General features: G+C 50.7%; 3 protein-coding genes across 8 annotated transcripts; 1 reads left to right on the forward strand and 2 right to left on the reverse strand.

Annotated features, from left to right (window-relative positions):
• Positions 1-198: 198 nt before the first annotated feature.
• LOC1281638 (splicing factor 3B subunit 4) lies at positions 199-1,829 on the forward strand. Its single transcript, XM_321584.6, has 2 exons — positions 199-283; positions 484-1,829. Exons 1-2 carry the CDS (start codon positions 250-252, stop codon positions 1,674-1,676), a joined length of 1,227 nt encoding a protein of 408 aa, XP_321584.5. The 5' UTR covers positions 199-249; the 3' UTR covers positions 1,677-1,829.
• On the reverse strand, positions 1,818-4,225 carry LOC1281637 (histone acetyltransferase Tip60). Its single transcript, XM_321583.6, has 5 exons — positions 4,083-4,225; positions 3,640-3,769; positions 2,739-3,560; positions 2,493-2,655; positions 1,818-2,417 (listed from the first exon to the last, which is right to left on the reverse strand). The coding sequence occupies exons 1-5, from the start codon at positions 4,122-4,124 to the stop codon at positions 2,201-2,203; spliced, it is 1,374 nt and encodes a 457-aa protein (XP_321583.5). The 5' UTR covers positions 4,125-4,225; the 3' UTR covers positions 1,818-2,200.
• Positions 4,226-4,635: 410 nt separating this feature from the next.
• On the reverse strand, positions 4,636-19,890 carry LOC5667536 (uncharacterized). 6 transcript variants are annotated; one of them, XM_061648021.1, is made up of 10 exons: positions 19,701-19,890; positions 14,460-16,244; positions 14,205-14,390; positions 13,875-14,129; positions 8,099-8,284; positions 7,757-8,020; positions 7,402-7,671; positions 7,073-7,336; positions 6,789-6,995; positions 4,636-6,649 (listed from the first exon to the last, which is right to left on the reverse strand). In XM_061648021.1, exons 2-10 carry the CDS (start codon positions 16,052-16,054, stop codon positions 6,388-6,390), a joined length of 3,489 nt encoding a protein of 1,162 aa, XP_061504005.1. In that variant the 5' UTR covers positions 16,055-16,244; positions 19,701-19,890; the 3' UTR covers positions 4,636-6,387. The 6 variants fall into 6 exon arrangements, with proteins under 6 accessions (XP_061504005.1, XP_061504008.1, XP_061504004.1 ...); XM_061648024.1 differs by having other exon boundaries at positions 4,636-6,646; positions 19,580-19,890; XM_061648020.1 differs by having other exon boundaries at positions 19,580-19,890.
• Between the last annotated feature and the right edge of the window lie 21 nt (positions 19,891-19,911).

A 19,911-nucleotide genomic window follows, 5' to 3' on the forward strand; every position in this document is an offset into this window, starting at 1 on the left:
TTTTCAACATCGTTCCTGGCGTGAGAATTAATAACACAAGAGATTTAACGAAAACGCGAGTCATTGCCATTTTAATTGGAATTATATTTGCTCAAAATTCCCGAAAAAGAATATTTTTTCAGTTATTTCAATAACACCGACCTGTCGGCATAAAACAGATGTCAAAGTGTCGGTATAAAATGCTCGTTGACACTTCTGCTTGACGTTTGCTGTGCGTCGTTTTTGTTAAGAAAAAAAAAGGAAGAAACCATGGCGGCCGGTCCGATAGCAGAAAGAAATCAAGGTAATTTTGGGTGAAATTCGGTGTAAAGTGCATAAATTATCACGTTAAACACGTCTTCAAAGTACGGCACACGCGCTGTGTTTGTAGACACACCATTTTACTTCGAGCTTCCGTCTTATTCAACCGAACGGGACGCTGTGTACCTCGGTTGTTTACCTTCACTCGCTGATGTTTTCTCATTGCACATTCCCTCTTCCCAGATGCAACGATTTACGTTGGTGGACTGGACGATAAGGTTACGGAGACGCTGCTTTGGGAACTGTTCGTTCAGAGCGGACCCGTGGTGAACGTGCACATGCCGAAGGATCGTGTCACACAGATGCACCAGGGTTACGGGTTCGTCGAGTTTCTGGGCGAGGAAGACGCCGACTATGCGATCAAAATCATGAACATGATCAAGCTGTACGGCAAACCGATCCGTGTGAACAAGGCTTCCGCCCACCAGAAGAGCCTGGATGTGGGGGCGAACATTTTCATCGGCAACCTGGATCTGGAGGTGGACGAGAAGCTGCTGTACGACACGTTCTCCGCCTTCGGAGTGATCCTGCAGACGCCAAAGATTATGCGCGATCCGGAGACGGGCAACTCGAAGGGATTTGCTTTCATAAACTTCGCCAGCTTCGAAGCGTCGGATGCGGCCATGGATGCCATGAACGGACAGTACCTTTGCAATCGCCCCATATCGGTTTCGTACGCGTTCAAGAAGGATTCGAAAGGCGAACGGCACGGATCGGCCGCAGAGCGCTTGCTGGCGGCACAGAACCCGCTGTCGCACGCGGACCGACCGCATCAGCTGTTTGCCGATGCTCCCGCCCCGCCCTCGATGCATCCGGGTATGATGGGTCATCCGATGATGCCACCGCCCCTGCTGGCACCACCGCCGCCACCCACGAATCCGGTAATACCGCAACCGCCCATCATGCCGCCACCGCAAGCTCCCAGCGGATACGGTGGCCCAGGAGCAATCCCTCCGCCCCCGTTGCCACCGCCACTCGGCGTTCAACCGCAACCTCCACTGCCAGCTGCCCCGATGGGCATTCCGCCGCCACCACGCATGATTCCGCCACCGCCGTGGCAACAACCGGGCGCCCCGGCACCTCCCGCCCCCGTCGGCGCTCCTCCTCCAGCTCCATCGGCACCATTTCCTCCGCCGCCGCCATCGTTTCCTCCCGCGGGCAGCGCCGCTGGTGGACAGTTTCCACCACCGCCGCCCGCACCCAGCACGCCTCGGCCACCTCCTCCGGGTGGGGTAAGGCCACCGCAACCGCCACCACCACAAATGGCCGGTTTTCCGCCAAGACCCCCGCCAGGGGGTGGATTCCCGCCCCAGCCGAGACTACCACCGCCACCACCCTCGACCAACTACACAACGGACGGTTACGGAGCGTACTGAAGAGTTGTCGAGAGAGCGAACATTTCACTAACGCCACCAAACGGACAACATCCCTTCCTTCCCTTTTGCTGACACCGCGCTGCGTTTTCGTTTCGCTCGTTTGGTACAAACATAAAATCAAATAAAACAACAACCGAAAACTGGATTTATCAACACCGCTTTGTTTCTTCCCGGCTCTCTTTGCCTATCTCCACCATCCTACCGACTCTATGGCGCTTCATCGTCCTCTTTTTTTTCGCAGCCTCAAGAGGCCAGCCGCAAGTGTAGGTAGCTCTTCCACTGCGTAGGTGCTTGCCCTGCACATTTTCTACTCTCGCAAAAAGCTTACTCATCTAAGGTACACGCACGCCCGCACGCACGAATGCAGACATAAACACACAATACATACACAGTTATGCAAGAAAGGAGATCATCAGGAGATACAACCCCTTCCCAGCGTACAGAGAACGTCTGGTCGCCGCTAAACAGTCTGTGGCTCCTTTGATTGATTGGTACACTATGCGGTCCGTGCCGCCGGGGTGGCTCTACCATTTCGATCGCTTCGACCAGTCCTTGGGCGTCCAGTGGAGACACTTCGAGTCGATGCGAATCTTTCGCTTCTCCATCGCCTTTTTGTGCTGATCGATCGTTTCCTTGTTGATGCAGATTATGTACTGGCCCTTGTAGTAGTTGATTAGATTCAGTATCTGCAGCGTCGAGATGACGTCCTCTTTTTTTATACTGGTGAGTTCGCATATTTCACTAAAAGCAATTAAAACAAACAAAAATCCAGTTAGCAACCTTAAGCGCAGAGAAAAAACACTCGCTAACACTTACTTTATCGTTATTTGTGGCTTTTCGTTGTCGCCGGTTGGCTTTTGGAGGATTAATATTTCTAGTATCGTCTGCGCCCAATAGCTGCGGTACGACAGTAAACCTAAATCGGACAATGGCTTCTCCGGTGAACCCGTTTTTCCTTCGAACTTGGATAATTCGTAACCTGTTCAAAAGGCAATTCATGATTAGTGGTGAGATCCTCCCTTGAGAGGAAGCGTCTTGTCCTGTCCGCCCATCGTTACTTACTAAATTCTATTAGTAGCTTTCCGTAGCCTTTTCGCTGGTACGGTGGAATAGTCAATATGCACGCCACGTTGTAGTCTTCCGTGCTTTCCTTCTCCTTCGAGAAGTACCCGACGATGTGGAACCCGCTCGTGTCGTACTCGGTCATCACGTAGAACAGGAACGGATCCGTGTCGTAGTACAGCGTCTTGTGGTCGAGAAACAGCTTCGCCAGCAGGCAGAGGTTTTGAGCGTAGCTTTTGTTTTTCCGCCCGTCAATCTCGAAGAAGCTGATCGTGCTCTTGCGATAGATCTCGTTCCCGGGCGGATGGCGCAGGTTGCACTTTTTCGTATGCCGCTCCAGACACTTGCGACTCTTCCGGTACTTGAGACAGAACTCGCAGATGTAGATACACGACATCGTGCACATCTCCTGCGGGTAGGGCGCAAAGTACCACGGTTTGATCCGGTGCCGGCCGAGCTCGATCAGCTGCACATTCTTCATGCGCGTCACCACATCGTCGTGGTGCGCCACCATACTGCCCGACTGGCGCGGCGTCGGCGTCGAGGGTACGTCCTCCGAGTCCTCGTTTTCGGTGGAGGTCGCTTTCCGCTTTCGGCTGATTTTCTTCTGCAGTGCCGCCTCGAGCACGGCACCACCGTTGACCGTGATTTCGGGCGTCTGGACGGGACTGGCAGGCCGGGAGCAGGTCAGCGCGGGAGGTAATCGTTTCGGTGTCGTTACGCCGGTATTCTGCCCCGTCGTTATGCCGTCCTTGCGGGGGAACTGTACCTTCCGCATGTCCAAAAACTCCTCCGTCACCCATTCGTCTAGTCGTTTGTTAACTAAAAAGAAGGGAGGGAACACGATTACGATTCGTATGCCGAGAATGGCGCGAACTCTGCTGCCAGCTCTGCTACTCACAATCTACATAATGTACGTAGTAATAGCATTTTCTATCCGATCCCTCCCTAATGCTGATAATTTCTGCTAGTGGCCAATCGTTCGTCCCGCTCATTTTCACCGGTAACCGGCAGCCTTCCACCAGCGAGGACTGTAAACAAAACGTAAACAAACAATTGTAATCACTCGCTGTACCGCACGGAATGTCGCGTTTTTCGCGCCGCTGCTCGTATTCGCTTCATATCTGCGAGCTCTTCGCTCAGCCATATGCGCAACCATGGTGGAAAGCAGGAAAAGCCAACAATTCGGTAAAACTTTGCATGCTTCCAGAGTCATCCTCGGAAGAGACACGGGAACACCACCGTCAATGTTTACATCGCGCACAGGGCAAACGGAATCGCTCGAGACGAGGCTACGGAAAGGAAAGACACCATTTCAGTGGCTGCAGTACGTGGCCAACTTACCGCCGAATCGAAAATTGTTTGTGCTGCGTCTTCGGAATCCATTTTTCTGTGAATATTTTACGGAAAAATAAACCCAAAGCCAGCCCGCAGTTTACTTTCTGTATTGTTGTTCCCTAATTTTGACAGCTACCGAGCGAGAGAGCGCGAGGCGTTGGAACGAGAGGGAAAGAAAGCCGAACCGTGCACGACTTCAAGGGTTGACGTTCGAACTTGCTTTGGGCTGTAAATTAGAACATATCGGAAATGGGAAAATAGTTTATGTTTTCGCTCATATTTACTCCAAACTCGTATTTCAAGTTATTTTTATGCCACTAGCAACAGTTAAAACGTATGGATTTTGTATTTTTACCTTAATTGCAGCATGCTTTACATTGGATTTTGAAGCATTGTAACGGTTTTTCGAACTTGAATTTAAACTTTCCTCATTGTACTAAAATTTGAATTTTAGAGCTAACCACGTGCTTTTACAACGGATTTCATACAATTTAACGCTACATTTTACGAATTTACTATTCTAACGTTCGGAAAAAGGACACCACATACACTAACCATGTTTGCAAAATATTCTTTTATTGTATTTTTGCTCTCGTTCACTGAGACATGAAAACCAATCTCATCATGGTGCACAATTGTAATAGAAAAGAAAAAAAACTAACCCTTCCCCAGTATTTCCCCTCCCTAAGCCGCGCCAAATCGCCCGAAACCGCACGGCAAGAACACATAAACGTGGATGAAACGCAAAAGAGAATATTCATAAATTTATAACCCACTCTTTTCTCCCACTTACCGCGAGAACAGTCGGCGGTAAACAACAAAAGGAAAAACAAAAAACAAAGACATCTTTTCGACTACTTAAACGCTCCTCCTCCCGCACCCTTCAAAGAGTGGAACAGGAAAGGAACAGGCTACACGTTACGCCCGTTACGAATCTACCAGTCAAAGATATAGGCGGCCAAAAAAACAGTCTAAACCATAATATACACAAAAAAAGCATACCGTGTCCACCGTGATACCGTTCGGTGCGATATTTATCCTAAACTTCATACAAGGCCTCACTCACTCCCCCCGTACTTCCCGCGCACACGCCCCCAGGGACGTGAACGCAAGCAGTGACACGAAAACTAAAACCGAGCAAAATAAATATAATATACAATCTACACATACGCTCCCTGCGTCCCCGTGGTCAGCGTGCAGCGAGTCGATCATAAAACGGGAGGAACATAAAGCACCTTCCGAGCCACTTAACAACGGTTTGGGTGCAGGTTACCGTACGACATTTCACTCCCCAAACCCTCGTTTTATGACTTTTGTTTTTGTTCGTCTCCTCTCTCGCTCGCTTCGTTCGTTCCGTTTCCAAGCGCGCGTACACTTGCGCTTCCGGTTAGTATCTTTGGTCAGTTCGTCGATGGCACACTAGAACGCCTCTACATCCATGAGTAAGTGTATGAGTGTGGCTGACCCGTCGTCGCTTCTGATTTCAAATCATTACGCCCCATCTCGCCGGTGATCTTGCGCTAACCGCAGCAGCATCATCACCATCATCAGCATGATCATCATCATGATCGCCGGTGTCGCGTATCGAATTCCTTACACTTTTATGCTAAAAATATAGAAACGGCTACCAGCCCCCACCCCACATTTCAAAACCCTCTCCCCCCTCCCCCCTCCCATTGCTTTCTTTTGCGAGAGCTATCAACCACCGCTACCATGTTCTTCGCTCATGCTCATGCTTTTGGGTTTGTTCGAACATTAGCTTTGATTTATATATCAACGCTCGGGGCCGTGCATGGCGCGCGGTGTCGGAAAGAAAATTTATACTAACAAAAAAATCCGCACAGTACACCGAAACTCCTCCCCCACCCACCCTACCCCATAACGAAGGTGTCCAAAAACGATGCAACGACACACTAGGAACGTGTTCATTTCATTTTCATTCCCGCGCGCACTCAAACACACTCTCTTCTGTGCGCATCCCATCCATCCGCACACACACACTAGGTTGCGTAAACTCGTTGTACGCGATAAGCTCGGCGCGCGTGTTTTCAGCTTCATCGCGCGTGCACGCTGCTCCTAACCACCAATCATAGTGGAGGACTTCCGAGGACGCCACGGGTTTTGTCCGGCTTGTTCGATTCGTTCGAGTGTTCATGTTCCCCAGTGTACATCTAAACACGACACATTCTCTTCGAAACTGCCCACCATTTACACACTGCCCTTACCCGACAAGCCACCCCGGCACTGGCAGTTTTAAGGCTGACCGTTGTAGTTTTTTTTTTTTTTTGGTGTGTTTCTCGACGCTAATCCACTATTTCTGATTTTCCTTAAGCTTGCGTATAAACTCCTGCTGATATTCACACTTCAGCTTAATGTCCGGCGGGCACATGGACAGGCGGAACTCGAGCGTGTCCGCCGACTGGTCGAGGTAGCCCTCCTCCTGCAGCCGCTCGTGATCCATAAACTGTGGCCAGCCCCAGATCTTCTTCAGCTTGAACACGTTCACGCCCTCCATCTTGATGTTGGCGGTCGGATTTTGGGGATGTAGCAGCTCCACCCGGTACTCGAACCTGCTGCACGAAAAGTTGAGAGGGGGGGGGGGGGGGGACACAAGTTGGCAAGACAAGAACAACGTTTGAGAATGGACTCTATCAGCTGTTGGTTTAGATGTAGCCAAGTGGACATCAACGTTCGAACGGACGAGTGCCTTACCTGGCAGATACTCCTTCGAATAGTATCAGATAGATGCTGAGATGATTGCCACGCGCCTCATTGTGTCCGTTGGCGTAGATTAGCAGTCTCCAGGTGAATCCTAGATCGTCCACCAGTGGGTCCGAATAGATGAAGCTGTCCTTGCGCTGCATCTCCGAAAAGTTGCGTAACGTGTAAGTCTTCGTGCTGTACGACGGTATCAGTTCACTGTGGCAAAGAAAAGAGCGCAGCGTGTTGTTCCAGTAAGCAATGTCGCGACGAAACCTAGAACTTGGGCAAATTACCGCTTCAGTAGCTCACATTCCCGCTTCGCTTCCAGCCGCAGTAGATGGTGATATTCGCACTTTGCCTTGTAGTTCGGTGGCCGGAGGGAAAATCGAAAGTACAGCGCGTCCTGCTCCTCGCTGACGAACCCATTCGCACAGATCCAGTCCAGCCGGGCGAAGCGCGTCCAGCCAAAGCGCTCCTGTATGTCGAACGACTGTGTCCCCTCCATTTTGACCGTCTTGGCAGCGTCGTTGTGCAACAGCTCCACGCAGTACTCGTAGCTGGCAAGCAGATGATTGCATTACCAACCAACGATAAAACGACCAACTCTGAGCAACTAACTTACCTTCCCGGAATGCCTTCTAGCAGTCTCAGGTACACGCTTAGCCACTCATCGCGTCCTTCCTTATCACCGTTCGCGTACACGATCAGCCGCCAGCAGCACCCCAGATCGTCGTACGCATTGTCCGAGCAGATGTCCTCCTGGGCCTCCCGCAGGGCACTGAAGTTGCGCACCACGAAGATGTTGGACGCGTACTCCGGATAGACTAGCGCCTGCAGGGACGCATTGTCGTCGCGCAGGCTCTTTATCCTGGTTAGGTTTTGGTTCAGCTGGCTGGAAAGATCGAAAGCACAGTGCAGAACCATCAGTTGTCGGAACCGGAGTATGAAAGACCCGCCCACTCCAATGTTACACTTACGCATTGAACTGTGTGCGCAGTTTGTCCTCCTTAAGCGTTTGGTACTCCTCCTGATACTGGCAGCGCAGCGCAAGGTTGGCCGGTCGAATCGAGAGGCGAATCAGAATCGAGCCCTCCGCGTTCAGATAGCCCTCCTCGAGCAGCCTCCGCACGCGGATAAACTTCTGGTAGCCCTGTATATCGCCCACCTTGAAGTGGTCCTCCGACTGGAACTTTACCTGGCGCGTCACATCATCGTGCAGCAGCTCCACCGTGTACTGATATCTGCCGAGTGAGTCCGATCGATCGTCCGTGTCAAACATGTGATCTTCTCCCGCGAGATCGTCCACAATCGTTGCTTACCTGCCCGCGATACCATCGCACAGCTCCACATACGTGCTCAGATAGCGCTGGTTGGTGTTGTTCCCCTTCGGATACACGTTCAGCCGCCACCGGGAGCCGACCGTGTCGGTGTACTGCTTCGACAGTACGATCGACGTCGTGGGATCGCGAATGTTGCAGATCGTGATTACGTTGCTGTCGTATTCGCTGCAAAACGAGATAAGCTTGATGAAAGGTGGCAGGCAGTAGGCACTAGTGTTTATCCATGAATTTTAACGAGAAATCAACAACCGCCATTAGCAAACGGTCAAGGTAAAATAAAAGCTCGATGCTTATCGGCAATGCGATCTCCGTGTGTTTTAAAAACGTTTAGACACTCTCTTTTCTTTCCCCGTTTTTTTTACAGTCCCGCTATAACGATCATTATTAGTGTCCATTAGGCTTCTTCCCACTGTGAAGTACACGCTGATCGTGCGTGGGTAGCCTTGGCCAGGCACACAAATTATCACCATCATAATTAGGAACCACTGCGATCGGTGGTCACAGCTCGTTCTTGCTGCCACAGCTGTCACATGGTATGCATAATTACTTAAATCCACCTTTCACCTCTACGTCTCTTTCGCTCTCTCTCTCTCTCTCTCAATCTCTCTCTCTCTCTCATAGTGTGTACTAAATCCAACACCCCCCTCTTGGCAAGGTCATCAGAAGATCTAATAAGCCGCCCCAAAACCCGACCCCGCTTTTGATCTTCGGATTCGGCCAGTCATCGACACAATCTGTCAGTCCCGGATCACTGTCCGAGCGGCCAGACGGAACGCACACGCACTGAAACAGTACACCACCACCACCGCCTTGGCGTCATGGTTGGTAGTTGGGAACCAACTGTAATGGAGCATGAAACAGACCCTTTTTTGGGGACACCACCACTGTGTGGTGCGCACAGCAAAGAAAGTACCAAAATGCCAATTTGCCGCGTAGCCGCGGGTGGGTAGCCGATACTTAAACCACCAACTTTGGCCGTAATTATGATGCAAACGGTTTGCTGCAAATGGTTATTGGAGGAGACGGCATCTTCAGCTCGCTTCTTGTGTGGTTTTGCTCGCTTCCCCCTGTGTTCGTCTCCATCGGCTTCGATTGTTTCTTCGGGCAGGCAAATTGATGGTTTCGGACGATGGACGATGATTGGCAGCAGTTAATCTTCCTCGCGACTACACAATAGATTCATGTTTGGAGCCCTAATCGTTTTGTGTGTGTGTGTGGCACGGCAGTCTTCGTTGCTTTGGGATATTTGATCGGTGGTTTCGACAATGCACCGCAGCCGATGGATCATCCACGTTGCACGCTGGCGCTGGGTGTAAGCATAACCGATGCTACCCAATTTGGAGCATTCAATTAACGCAAGGCTACAACAGTTCCCAACCTGGCTGTACACGGAATGGCTAAAACCACAGACCCAGAAGGGTGTTCGAGGTACGATTCGCTTCACTCTCGGAAGCGTGCACAGCCCGATCCGTTTGCAAAGAGTGCCTACAATCTGCATTGGTTGGGTTTTTTTGTGGAGCTTTTCTCACCTATTAAGCGTACTGCGTTCGATCCTTCGGATCCATCACACGGGACAAGTGGGTCAAGTACTCGCCCGGTACCCACCAATGTCTGGCGGTTTAACCACGAACAATAACACAGCCGACATGACACAACGCACAGCGGATCAATTAATTGGCCCCAATTTTCTAGCTACAGGGCTTGAGAGATTTATGATTTCAATTATTGCCCGTAATGGGTCATTTTGTTATCATACCTTGTATTGTAGACCCATAAAAAGGGTTCGCTGGGGAAATTGATTAGCTACGGCATGAGCCAACATCAACCTATTTGTATATCTAATGGAATGACATCGAGCAGGAATTTTGGATACCGCTCCATTCAAGTGCTTTTGTACAAGCGTTTACGATTGTTATGCAAGCAAAAAAGTGCCCAAAAAAAGCATCGCTCATCAACATCAACGAACCAATAAATCACAACGGCTTGGCCGAATTGATTCGTGCTGATGGCAAACGGAACCGATCGTTCTGTCCAATGGCATACACGCTGCCATTAAAAACTTAATTGTCTGTTCAACAACCCAATATCCCCACCACCAACAAACTAATTAGCGAACACAACAACAACTCCACGCTCACCCAGTCAAGGACCCACTGTGGGTCGGCGATTCTGGCGACCGCGAATTGCCCGAACCCGTCCTGACCATCAACTGGCCCAAAAATGGCGTTAAACGGCACTAAAAATGGTGCAAATTATAGCACCCCACTTATCGTGCCGCGATCGATCAATTGACGTGGGGGGGGGAGAAGGCACACAGTATGCTGCTTACATGTGCTGCCCGTCCCCGCATATGTACAGAAAACAGAAGGGAGCACAAGACTATTCATATTGGTGCCGGTGTCTTTTAGTCGTCTTCTCTAAAGTGTGTGTGTGTGTGTGGGTCTAAAGGCAACTCCCGTAAATCAACGCTCACTTTCATCCAACCATCCATCTCTTGTCGGATGCTCTTTTGAATGTACGATCCTGAGTGGTGCGGTCCGACGAGTGATCTGCAGATTCAAGGCCTGAATTATGATCTCCCAGGGTTTCCGTGACGCGTTGTCCCCTAATGATTGTGCGGCTATTATTTGGGTGTGTAACAAATATATTTATCTAAAAGTGCCCTTTGTTAGGCTGCTAACACACAACACGATGCTTGCAAACAGCACAAAACAGCCGCTTTAAACTAGATTGAATGCGAAAAAAAAAACCGCGCCTTAATTTACTGCCGCCTGGCGTCGTCGCTGAGGAAAGAAACCATGCCAATCGATCGCTAATAAATAGCACCAAACTGCGATGCAAAGATGTTGTCGCTAACAAGCTAATTGTAAGCCGCGATTGGTGCAGAGGGCAGTGGGTGTGGCAAACCGAAACGCCCTTGTGGTGATTGCAGGCGAAAAAACGCAAGACAAATGAGAATTTGGTTGAATCGAAGGGAGCAGTTCAAAATGAAAACGTCACGCAAGGGCATGAAAATAGCGATCGATTGGGTTGGCAGACCAAGTGATAGCTTACTTCAGTTTTGTTTGAACTACGAACGGACTGTAGTTCCTCTAAAAACCCCCGCAAAACTCAATTCAAACAATCGATCTCCATAAATCATTACCACACTTAGCCGGTGGGGTGCCGATGTCCGCCCTTAAACGTCACAAAGTCGCTCGTCGCCCACAACACAGTCGGGCACGTACAAGGTACGCAAGCGATAGCATAATGCGCGGGGAGATGAATGCATTAAAAATAAATAAAATAAACATTCATCACCAAAAGAAAAACCCCCGAGGCGGCTAAAACCACAACGGCGGGACCCGTTGTGAAAATATCGTGGCCTCCCGTGGCCCACAGAAATTCTCGTACGTGCGGGCACAAATATACACAGTGTAAATAAAACATAATTAACACACCATTTAAATATGCACCCAACTCACCCCCGTCCCCCCGGCAGCAGCTGCAGGCAGGAGGACCAATTTACTGAACCGAGCGCAGGACCAAAGAAGCCGAGAAGACGTTCAAACCCACACTCTGCAAACGAGTTGGTCTGCCGCTTCGGTTTCGGCATTGTTACCCCGTTGCGATTGGATCGGAAGCTCACGGGGGACGGGCAGCGACTGCTTGTCACCATGACTGGGGCTGGGAAATTTAATATAAAAATCTATCCACTAATCTGGACCATGCTAAACAGCGGGAGGGAGGGAACGGGAGAATTGGGCCATAAATTGCACTTTGCTTTGAGTGATGTAAAGAAATGATTTACAGCTGCACATCATAATGGCGCAAGAGGGTAAAGAATTGTTTGGAGCAAGGAGCGCCGAGGGAACGGCCAAAACTGAAACACACTTGGACAGGGATGCAAACATAGGCATCAGGCGAAGCGCGCACACTAGCGAATTTTAATTAACTCTTCCACCCAACACCTCCCCCGGGCCGGCCGAGAGTTGTTCTTTGAGTTGTTCAAACATTTCCCAACGCTTTTGCTTTCCTTAATTATGATTATTTTTATTCCCGCTGCCTGCTGCAGGAGTGATCTCTTGAAGGCACTCTTTTCCGTCCCTTTTTTTGGTTTTGTTTAAATTAATTAAACGCGCTTCAGGCACCCCAGAATATCAAAGAAAAGTAACAGTTCGATGAACAAGACGTCACCACCTGAGCACCCAGGCACTCCACTTTCACCCGTCTTCTGACGTCGCCGCACCGAAGAAGCCTCACATTGTTTGCCTGTTTCGCACCAGAATGGCATGGGAGGAGGGGGGGGAGGGTGTGTCTCGGAGGACAGGTCTATTTTCTTGCCAAACGACCCCCCCCCTCCTCCTGTACCACTGAGCAGGGAATGGAGACGGCGTTGGAAGGACGGGCGGATTGTATGCGCCGGCATTAAGGTTCTGTGGCCCCGGCCGAAAACCTTTGCGCGCCGCACGGTGTTCGCGGGTGGCCCAGTATGCGCTAATTGACTTCACGCCAACAACGCACGTCAGAGCAGCGTGCAGAAGGAAAATGAAGAAGAAGAAAAAAAAACACCCAACGCTCGCGTCCTCGCCCAAACACCACCGAACGTCACCGAGCCGGGTTGAGTGTGAGCGAACACGGCAAGGCACCGCGTACATCAAGTCGATCCGCACGTGAAGATGGGGCGCACTATCGCAAAGCGGGGCAAACCAACAGAAGAAGAGGAAGAAGGGGATCTCTCTGCCGTCTAGCGATCGGAACAGTACTTTCCCTCGCATTGTTCTTGCAGAGCCCCGTGCAAGAAGGGGCGAGAGCAATTTTGTTTGCGGACGCATGATAATTAGCGTTACATTAAATTAATATGTTCCATTGGTGACTTCAATTACTCCGCAGCTCGGCCCACCGGTTCCTGCGTGCCAGCTGTGGCTTGCAAGGTGTATCACGTGAGCCACGCCACGCTTCCCAAGGTTCACCAACGGGGTTTGGCTCTGTGAATCATGAAGCTCTGGCAGAGCCAAACGCCAAACACTTCACGAACGAGCGTAAGGTGTGCTTGGCTCACGTGGTTAGCATACCTCACCGCGATGATGCCACTGTGCTCTCCCACGGTGCGATCTTCCGACGGGGACGGACGCGTGGGGCAGGGGTTAGAGCTATTTTTAGTCGCAACACGATTGGACTCCCGCAGACGTGTCGTTTTCCACCCTTCAAACGCAAACTGCTGCAACCAACACGTCCGGGAGGTGTTTGTCGATGCTCCACTTGTGTCCCATCCTCCCAGTCCACTCTCTCCCCCAGTGGGTGACCAATTAAAATTTCTCGTGATTGATCCCGGGCTGCACTTTCGCGCATTTGCTAACACAGAGGTTCCCTTTTCCCAATGGCGAATATACACGCGAATTCTTCAATGCGATGATCGCCGTTCGCGGCTCGTACGGCATCGCAAACGACCCGCGTCGCCGCACCACTTTGGAATGAGGATCATTTAATTCTAGCCCCAAATCTGGCCGTCCCGGTGCAGGGCGTTTGAGCGTGTGTAACCTGCCAGGAAGTACATTACGTACTAACAAGCGTGTGCTTGAGATGGTTGCCCTGGGCATTGGGCGGGAGTTTGGCAAATTAGGGCCCACCTTGTACTAGGAATAGTTTTCCGCCGGCATCTGCTTGCTGGTTGGAATTTGGAGCTCTCCTCGCGGTAGGATCAAGCTAATTGGATGATTAGTTTCCGGCATCCGGTCGGAAGACTTGATGCAGATTTGCCAGCAACCATACTTACTTGATGTTATCCTTCATGAAGCGATCGATAAACTCCTGCTGGTACCGGCTCACCATGACGATCGTGGGCGGCCGGACGGAGAACTTGATCTGCAGCGAGTCGTCCTCCGGATTGAGGAAGCCTTCCACCTCGAGCTGCTCGTTCTCGATCAGATCGTGTACCGGGCCGGTTTGGTGCAGCTCGAAGTGATCGATCTGTGTCAGCCTGATCGCTTTCGCCGGATCCTCGTGCATTAGCTCGATGCAGTATTCGTATCTGTAGAAAGAACCACACAAAACAAGGTTACAATCCAGAGATGCTCCCTTCCGGTACTGCTTTAATCTTCCGAACCTTCCAATAACGCCGTCCGTCATGATGAGCGTCACCGAGAGATGATCACTCTTCCAGATGTGCAGACGCCACCCGAATCCGACCACATCGCGCAACACATCCGAGGTTCGGCATTCTTCCATCGGTTCGATCGCGTGGTAGTTCTTGATAACGAACACCTCCGACCGGAACTCGGGCACAAACTCACTGGAAAGTCCAATAACAAAAAAACGGCATGTTACCCAGAATCACGCTTTTATCTTCAACTTCACTTACCAATCCAAATCCACCGGGACGTGCTCGTGACGGAACGACTTCGAGGCGGGTGTTTCAATCAATCGAGCACAGCGCTGCAGAAAGTCACCGTCCTTGAAGAGTAGCTCCGGTTTCGGGCATGCCTTCAGTTCACTCTCCAACCGCCGGTAAGCGCCGGTGACGCGCGCAATCTCGCCCGCCACCGAGTCCTTCTGGCGCTGGAGCAGCGTCAGCTTGGCCTGTATCTGGCGCTCTATGTTTTCCGCCTCGGTGTGCAGCAGCTGGCTCAGCTCCTGCAGCTTCCGTGCCTTGGACGCCCGAACCCAGTCAATGTTCTGCTCGATGGCGCGCAGCACCGTACCGACGTCGGCCAGATACTCCCTGATGCCACCGAACTCGTGCCGGATCTTCTCCACCTTACTGTCGTACATGGTGGTGATCTTCTTGAACGTGTGCTCGGCATGCGTGTCGTCGTGCAGCGCGCAGGTCTCGCAGATGCATCCATTACAAGACAGACAGAAGAACAGCATCGGCAGCGCGTGCGTTGGACAGAGGTTATCGGAGACCCCGGCAGTAGAGGAGTCATCTTCCCGCACAACCCTTTCCGGTGAAGCTGCAGTCACGGGTGAGGATCTCGCCAGGCTTGCCTGGTCATCAATCGGAGGCGATGGTTGCTTTTCAACGACCGTGGCCTTTGCACTCTCAGCCGCCTGTTTGTTACGGTAACCGTTTCGGCGTGTTGGCTTTGCTTCCTCGAACGTCACCGTGGGTCTTCCATTGCTTTGGTTTGCGCTTTTGCGCTCCTTGGACGTCGTCTCCGGATGCACCCCGTTACAGATGATGGGCTGTGGTGGTTTTGGTTTGTTTCGTCCGTTTTCCAACGGGCCGGAACCTGCCTGCTTCCCGACAGCGTCCAATTCCGTACCGTTCTGCTGCGGTGATGTGTTATCTTTTCGCTTGTCATGCTGCTTCACCGGCTGCTGCTGCTGCTGCTGCTTGCCGTTCGTCATCGGTGGATGCATCTTTTCCGAGCTGGAACCGTTCGGCAGGGCACAGTCGGCCGCCGTAACCGTTCCGTTCGTGAGCACGGTCTGTGAGCCGTTCGGTGTCGCATCGGCATCGCTTTCCAGCACCTTCACCACCACGCGAATCGTACCCTTCTCGGCCGTCGGTGGCGGTGTGGCCGACCCATTGCCGTTCAACTTAAGTGACCCATTGCAGGCGTCCCCGTTGCTGAGGTGGACCGGTTCACAGGCACCACTGGCCAGCTTATCATGCACCGCGGCCGCACACTGCACCAGATTCTCGAGCGGTAGCTTCGCGTGACAGTTGGGACAGTCGATGCCACCGTCGGGCGTTTGGGCCCGCTTCGCACCGAACCACTTGGTGATGCACTGCAGACAGTACTGGCGGGCACAGTTCGGACAGCGGCTCGGATCTTGCGGCTGGTTCCAGCACAGCAGACACTCGTTCAGGGCGGCCGTATCCGACTTGGGCCGGCGGTTCAGAATCACACCGTTCGGCAGGACGATCTGGGGCGATGCGCTGTGTAGGATGCTGGTGGTGGTGCCGTTGCTCTTGTGGTTCGCCGCACGTCCGACGCAATCTCCCATCATCGAGTGTTAGATAACGGCATGCACTACAGGTCGGGGAGAGCACTAAGGGTTTTCAATGTTTATCGATACGCGCACATCAAGCAGTGGCACTGCGGCACCGCACACATTCCGAGCACTGTGGCACTACACACAACTCTGCACCGCACACCACCACCACCGCCTGTTGATGCACTCCGCTGCCGGGAAAGGACTAAAGAAGAAGGAAATTACCACTCACACCAAACGATCGACAAACACACACAGACTGACACAGAGTGCACGACTCATTTGCAAAAACCTCATTAACCATTTGCATCATGCTCAATAATCCTCAGCGTCGGGTGCACTTTACCCGCGACCAAGGAAGGCTGGCTTTACACAATTTACATCACAATTTAGCGCTTTTGCTTCATGCAAAACGCTCTCCAAACGCGTTTTCTCGCCACGTACAAACACACATCCGGTGGGTGAGTGGAAAACGAAGCAGAGAAATCTTAAGTAGAGGTAGCGAAGATGCACTTGCATCGTAAAGGTTTTAGCTCGAGATGAGGTGGAGGATCAAAACGGTGCTACACTGGCGAATTTCCGAGCGAATGTCCAAACAAGCTGTCCCGAAGTGGAGGGTGATTTACATCTTGTTGATCCTGAAACAACAGGCCCTCACAGGCGGTCGCGGTATTCCGTATTCTTCAAGAAACAATAACAAAAACAGACGCGGAACAACGTTCACCGTTACACAACGCTGCCTCTGCAACGTGATCCAAGCTGCAGTTTATTTGATCTTGGTGTGAGATCACACACACACACAGTCATCGGTGCGAGCTCATTTGTAGGAGGAGTACAGATTAGCCGAAATTCTGGCAATGATTCGCAAAACATGTCATTCTCACTCAAGTGTACATTTGGACAAATTGGAAACGGTTTAGTTTAATAAATGTGCTGCTCGTGCTTCCCACTCTGTAGCGTTCTTCTTGCACCTTGCGATTGAACCTCTCGCCCGAAGTACCGAAAACGGAGGATCAAGTTTTGTATCTATCTGCGTTTTCTTCATCTTCTTCTTGTTTTGCACATACATTCGCTATTTTAGCTCGATTAGTACACCCAGCCCACCTCTCCAATTTTTTGTTGTAGTTGTTGTTGAGGGAAATCATACCCCAAGTAGTGAACCCATGCCAAGTGCGTTTTGCCGCGGTATGATTTCAACACCAAAACCCCAAGCAAACTCCTCCTCACCCCGTTGTCTTCAACCTCCCCGTCATCCCGTTTCGATCCAATCTCTTTGGCACACCAGCAAAACAAGCAGCTTGTGCCTCACCCGTTGGGAAGGTTGTTGGTGACACTGCAGGGTGGCTGGTTAGGGGTGCTAGAGGATGCGTGTTACCATGCCGCTTGCCCGTGCCCGTTCGCGGTAGTGGCAGAAATTTGAGACGAGACTAATGACTGCTCGACACAAATAGTTGTACCATGTTATAGTGCAATCACTGTGCCGTGTGTTTGGTAGCGGGAAAGCTTTGGAAAGAGGGAACGGAGGGACACTTTGCAAACGGGGTCATGCGCAATCAGTAGCCAGGGGATTGCAGGGCTCGGTCGTGAGGTTGCATTTTTCCGCCTGATTAATTAAGATGTTTCAGGTTTGCTGCTAGACCTAGCGACTGGCACAGTCAGCATTGTCGACGCCATACTTAAGAGTCGTCAGGTTTGGGACTGATAGCGAGAACAGGAGCTAAGGAAGCAACTACCACAGGTATGTGAATGATTTGTATATACATACGGTTTTTTCCAGGAGTTCTCATAGCTTTGGGACACTTTATTGACTCCTTTTTAAGTAAATTGAACTCAAATGTAATGGGAATTGGACTCCAAGGCACGATTGTTGGACAAATCTAACAGGAATTTCCAAGGAGCCTTTCTAAATAGAATGCCATAGAGTCCAATTCCCACAATATGAAGTTCACTTCCAATAGGAAACAGTCAAGGAAGTGTCCGACAACTATGAGAACCCCTGGAAAACCCTGCAAACGAAACTTTCTGGTCTCTAATATTGTCCTGTGGTATAGTCGTCAATCGTACGACGTCATGGGTTCAATCAGGAATAAATCAGTCATAGAACATTACTGGTTTATGACACTGATCAAGACCAACAGCCTGTTGTTGAAACAAGAACCTCAAATTCAATGTATCCAGATATTCAACTACATCTGCATTGGTCGATAAAATGGAATCGAAGCTGCTGTTATACTATCAACAAAAGTCAGTGATATCATCAAGTATATCCATTTCTTTCTGTTAGATGCTCTAACGGCATGATCATTCTCATGCTGTTTGTATGCCAATGCTCGTCTCAAACCGCATTTCGCTCCTTTTCTCTCCTTGAACTCGTGAAAATGGGAGGAAAACTGGCTCTCATTTCCGTCACATTCTCTAATTTCTCACACTTGCTACGCTCTCCCTTTCTCTCTCTCTCTCTCTCTCTCTCTCACACGCACACATTTTTCCACACGATCACTAACACACACACATACACACACTCGTAGGAAAAGCCCGCTCTCGCGGGAAAATCAACATCGACACGGTCGTTACTCCACTAAGATGGCGCTGTAGCGAACCGAACCGAACACACACACCAGGCACGGCAGCACGCCTCAGTGCGTGAAAATCTCGCGAGCCCGCCAGCCGACCCAGGTGTCGCGATGTGTGCGTGATCGTGATCGTCACTCGGGGGATCACTGCCGCGCGACCACCACCACCACCGCCCGGTGGTGCGCCGATGGAGGTGAAAGAAAAAAAATATTTTTAACCCACTGCTGTCGCCGATTTTCGTGCGCGAGATGTGTTTTTCTACCCCGCACCGTACCGCATCGCATGCGCCTGCCACCACCACCACCACCACCATTCAGGTTCAACTGTGTCACGTTTTTCTTCTGCTTCTTGCCTCCAAATCTTGTATTCTTATGGAAATAATTAAGAAAAACCACTCATCGGGCCTTCCTTTGCAGCTCGGCAATATTAGAAGTGGAAACTCTGGCCGACCTTTTTCACACTTTTTGAGCACGCCAATGTCACCAATTTTCACTTCAATTCGGTGACATCCTTCGACACCTTCACACCCATTCCATTTCCCATTCTTTGACACTGCACAGAGACTACATACACACACACAGAGCGAGAGCACGCACGCACGGTATTCAATGAGGTTTTCCGCATTTCACGCACCCGCCGCGTTGGCTTAGCCGTGAGGAAAACCGCACACACAGATCAACCCCTAATAAATTGGGCCACGCATACACTTGCACACATCATGCTAAGCACAAACACACATTCATCCACTGCACGGGCCGTTCGCACACCAGCAAACACACTAGACTGTGTAATCCGACATGTTCTAAGCTTGAGAAAAATTCACTTTTCCATGCAATTTAGCCCACAAGGCTCAGCTCCAACTCGCTTGGATGAAGGTAAAGATGACACTATGCACCCCTCCCCCCCTTCTTTCGACCACTTTCCCCCGTAACAACCGGGTGTCAAATGATATTAGAATGAACTAACACTTTGCATGATCGCTGCGGTCGATCGATCTTCTTAGCGCATGGTTCCGCACGAATCACTCGAAAAACTCTGGGTCGTATTCAAGACGGGGAAAAATGGAAATTTAACACTCAAAACTAACAAATAACACCCGCAAAAACGGGAAAAGAACAAAAGAAAAACTAGGGGAAAAACGCAACCGAAGCTCCCGACGATTTAGTGCGGTTTTTTTTTTGGAGAAGGAACCGAATTCAGAAAAACGACCCAGACCCAGAGCGACCACCCCGAACCGAAACCGTAGAACGACCACCGAGAACTGAGATGATTTCGGAAAGTTGGAAAGTTGGTGAGAA

Source organism: Anopheles gambiae, chromosome 2 (assembly GCF_943734735.2).
Source record: "Anopheles gambiae chromosome 2, idAnoGambNW_F1_1, whole genome shotgun sequence".
In the NCBI taxonomy this organism is placed as follows: Eukaryota; Metazoa; Arthropoda; class Insecta; order Diptera; family Culicidae; genus Anopheles; species Anopheles gambiae.

Coding starts and splice junctions, on each gene's coding strand:
- LOC1281638 (XM_321584.6), top strand. CDS start 250: ATGGCGGCCGGTCCGATAGCAGAAAGAAATCAAG. Junction 284..483: donor GATAGCAGAAAGAAATCAAG/GTAATTTTGGGT, acceptor CCCTCTTCCCAG/ATGCAACGATTTACGTTGGT.
- LOC1281637 (XM_321583.6), bottom strand. CDS start 4,124: ATGGATTCCGAAGACGCAGCACAAACAATTTTCGATTCGGCG. Junction 3,770..4,082: donor AAACAATTTTCGATTCGGCG/GTAAGTTGGCCA, acceptor TTTTGTTTACAG/TCCTCGCTGGTGGAAGGCTG. Junction 2,418..2,492: donor AAGCCACAAATAACGATAAA/GTAAGTGTTAGC, acceptor AATTGCTTTTAG/TGAAATATGCGAACTCACCA.
- LOC5667536 (XM_061648021.1), bottom strand. CDS start 16,054: ATGATGGGAGATTGCGTCGGACGTGCGGCGAACCACAAGAGCAACGGC. Junction 8,021..8,098: donor TGCGATGGTATCGCGGGCAG/GTAAGCAACGAT, acceptor CTCACTCGGCAG/ATATCAGTACACGGTGGAGC. Junction 6,650..6,788: donor TTCGAAGGAGTATCTGCCAG/GTAAGGCACTCG, acceptor CTTTTCGTGCAG/CAGGTTCGAGTACCGGGTGG.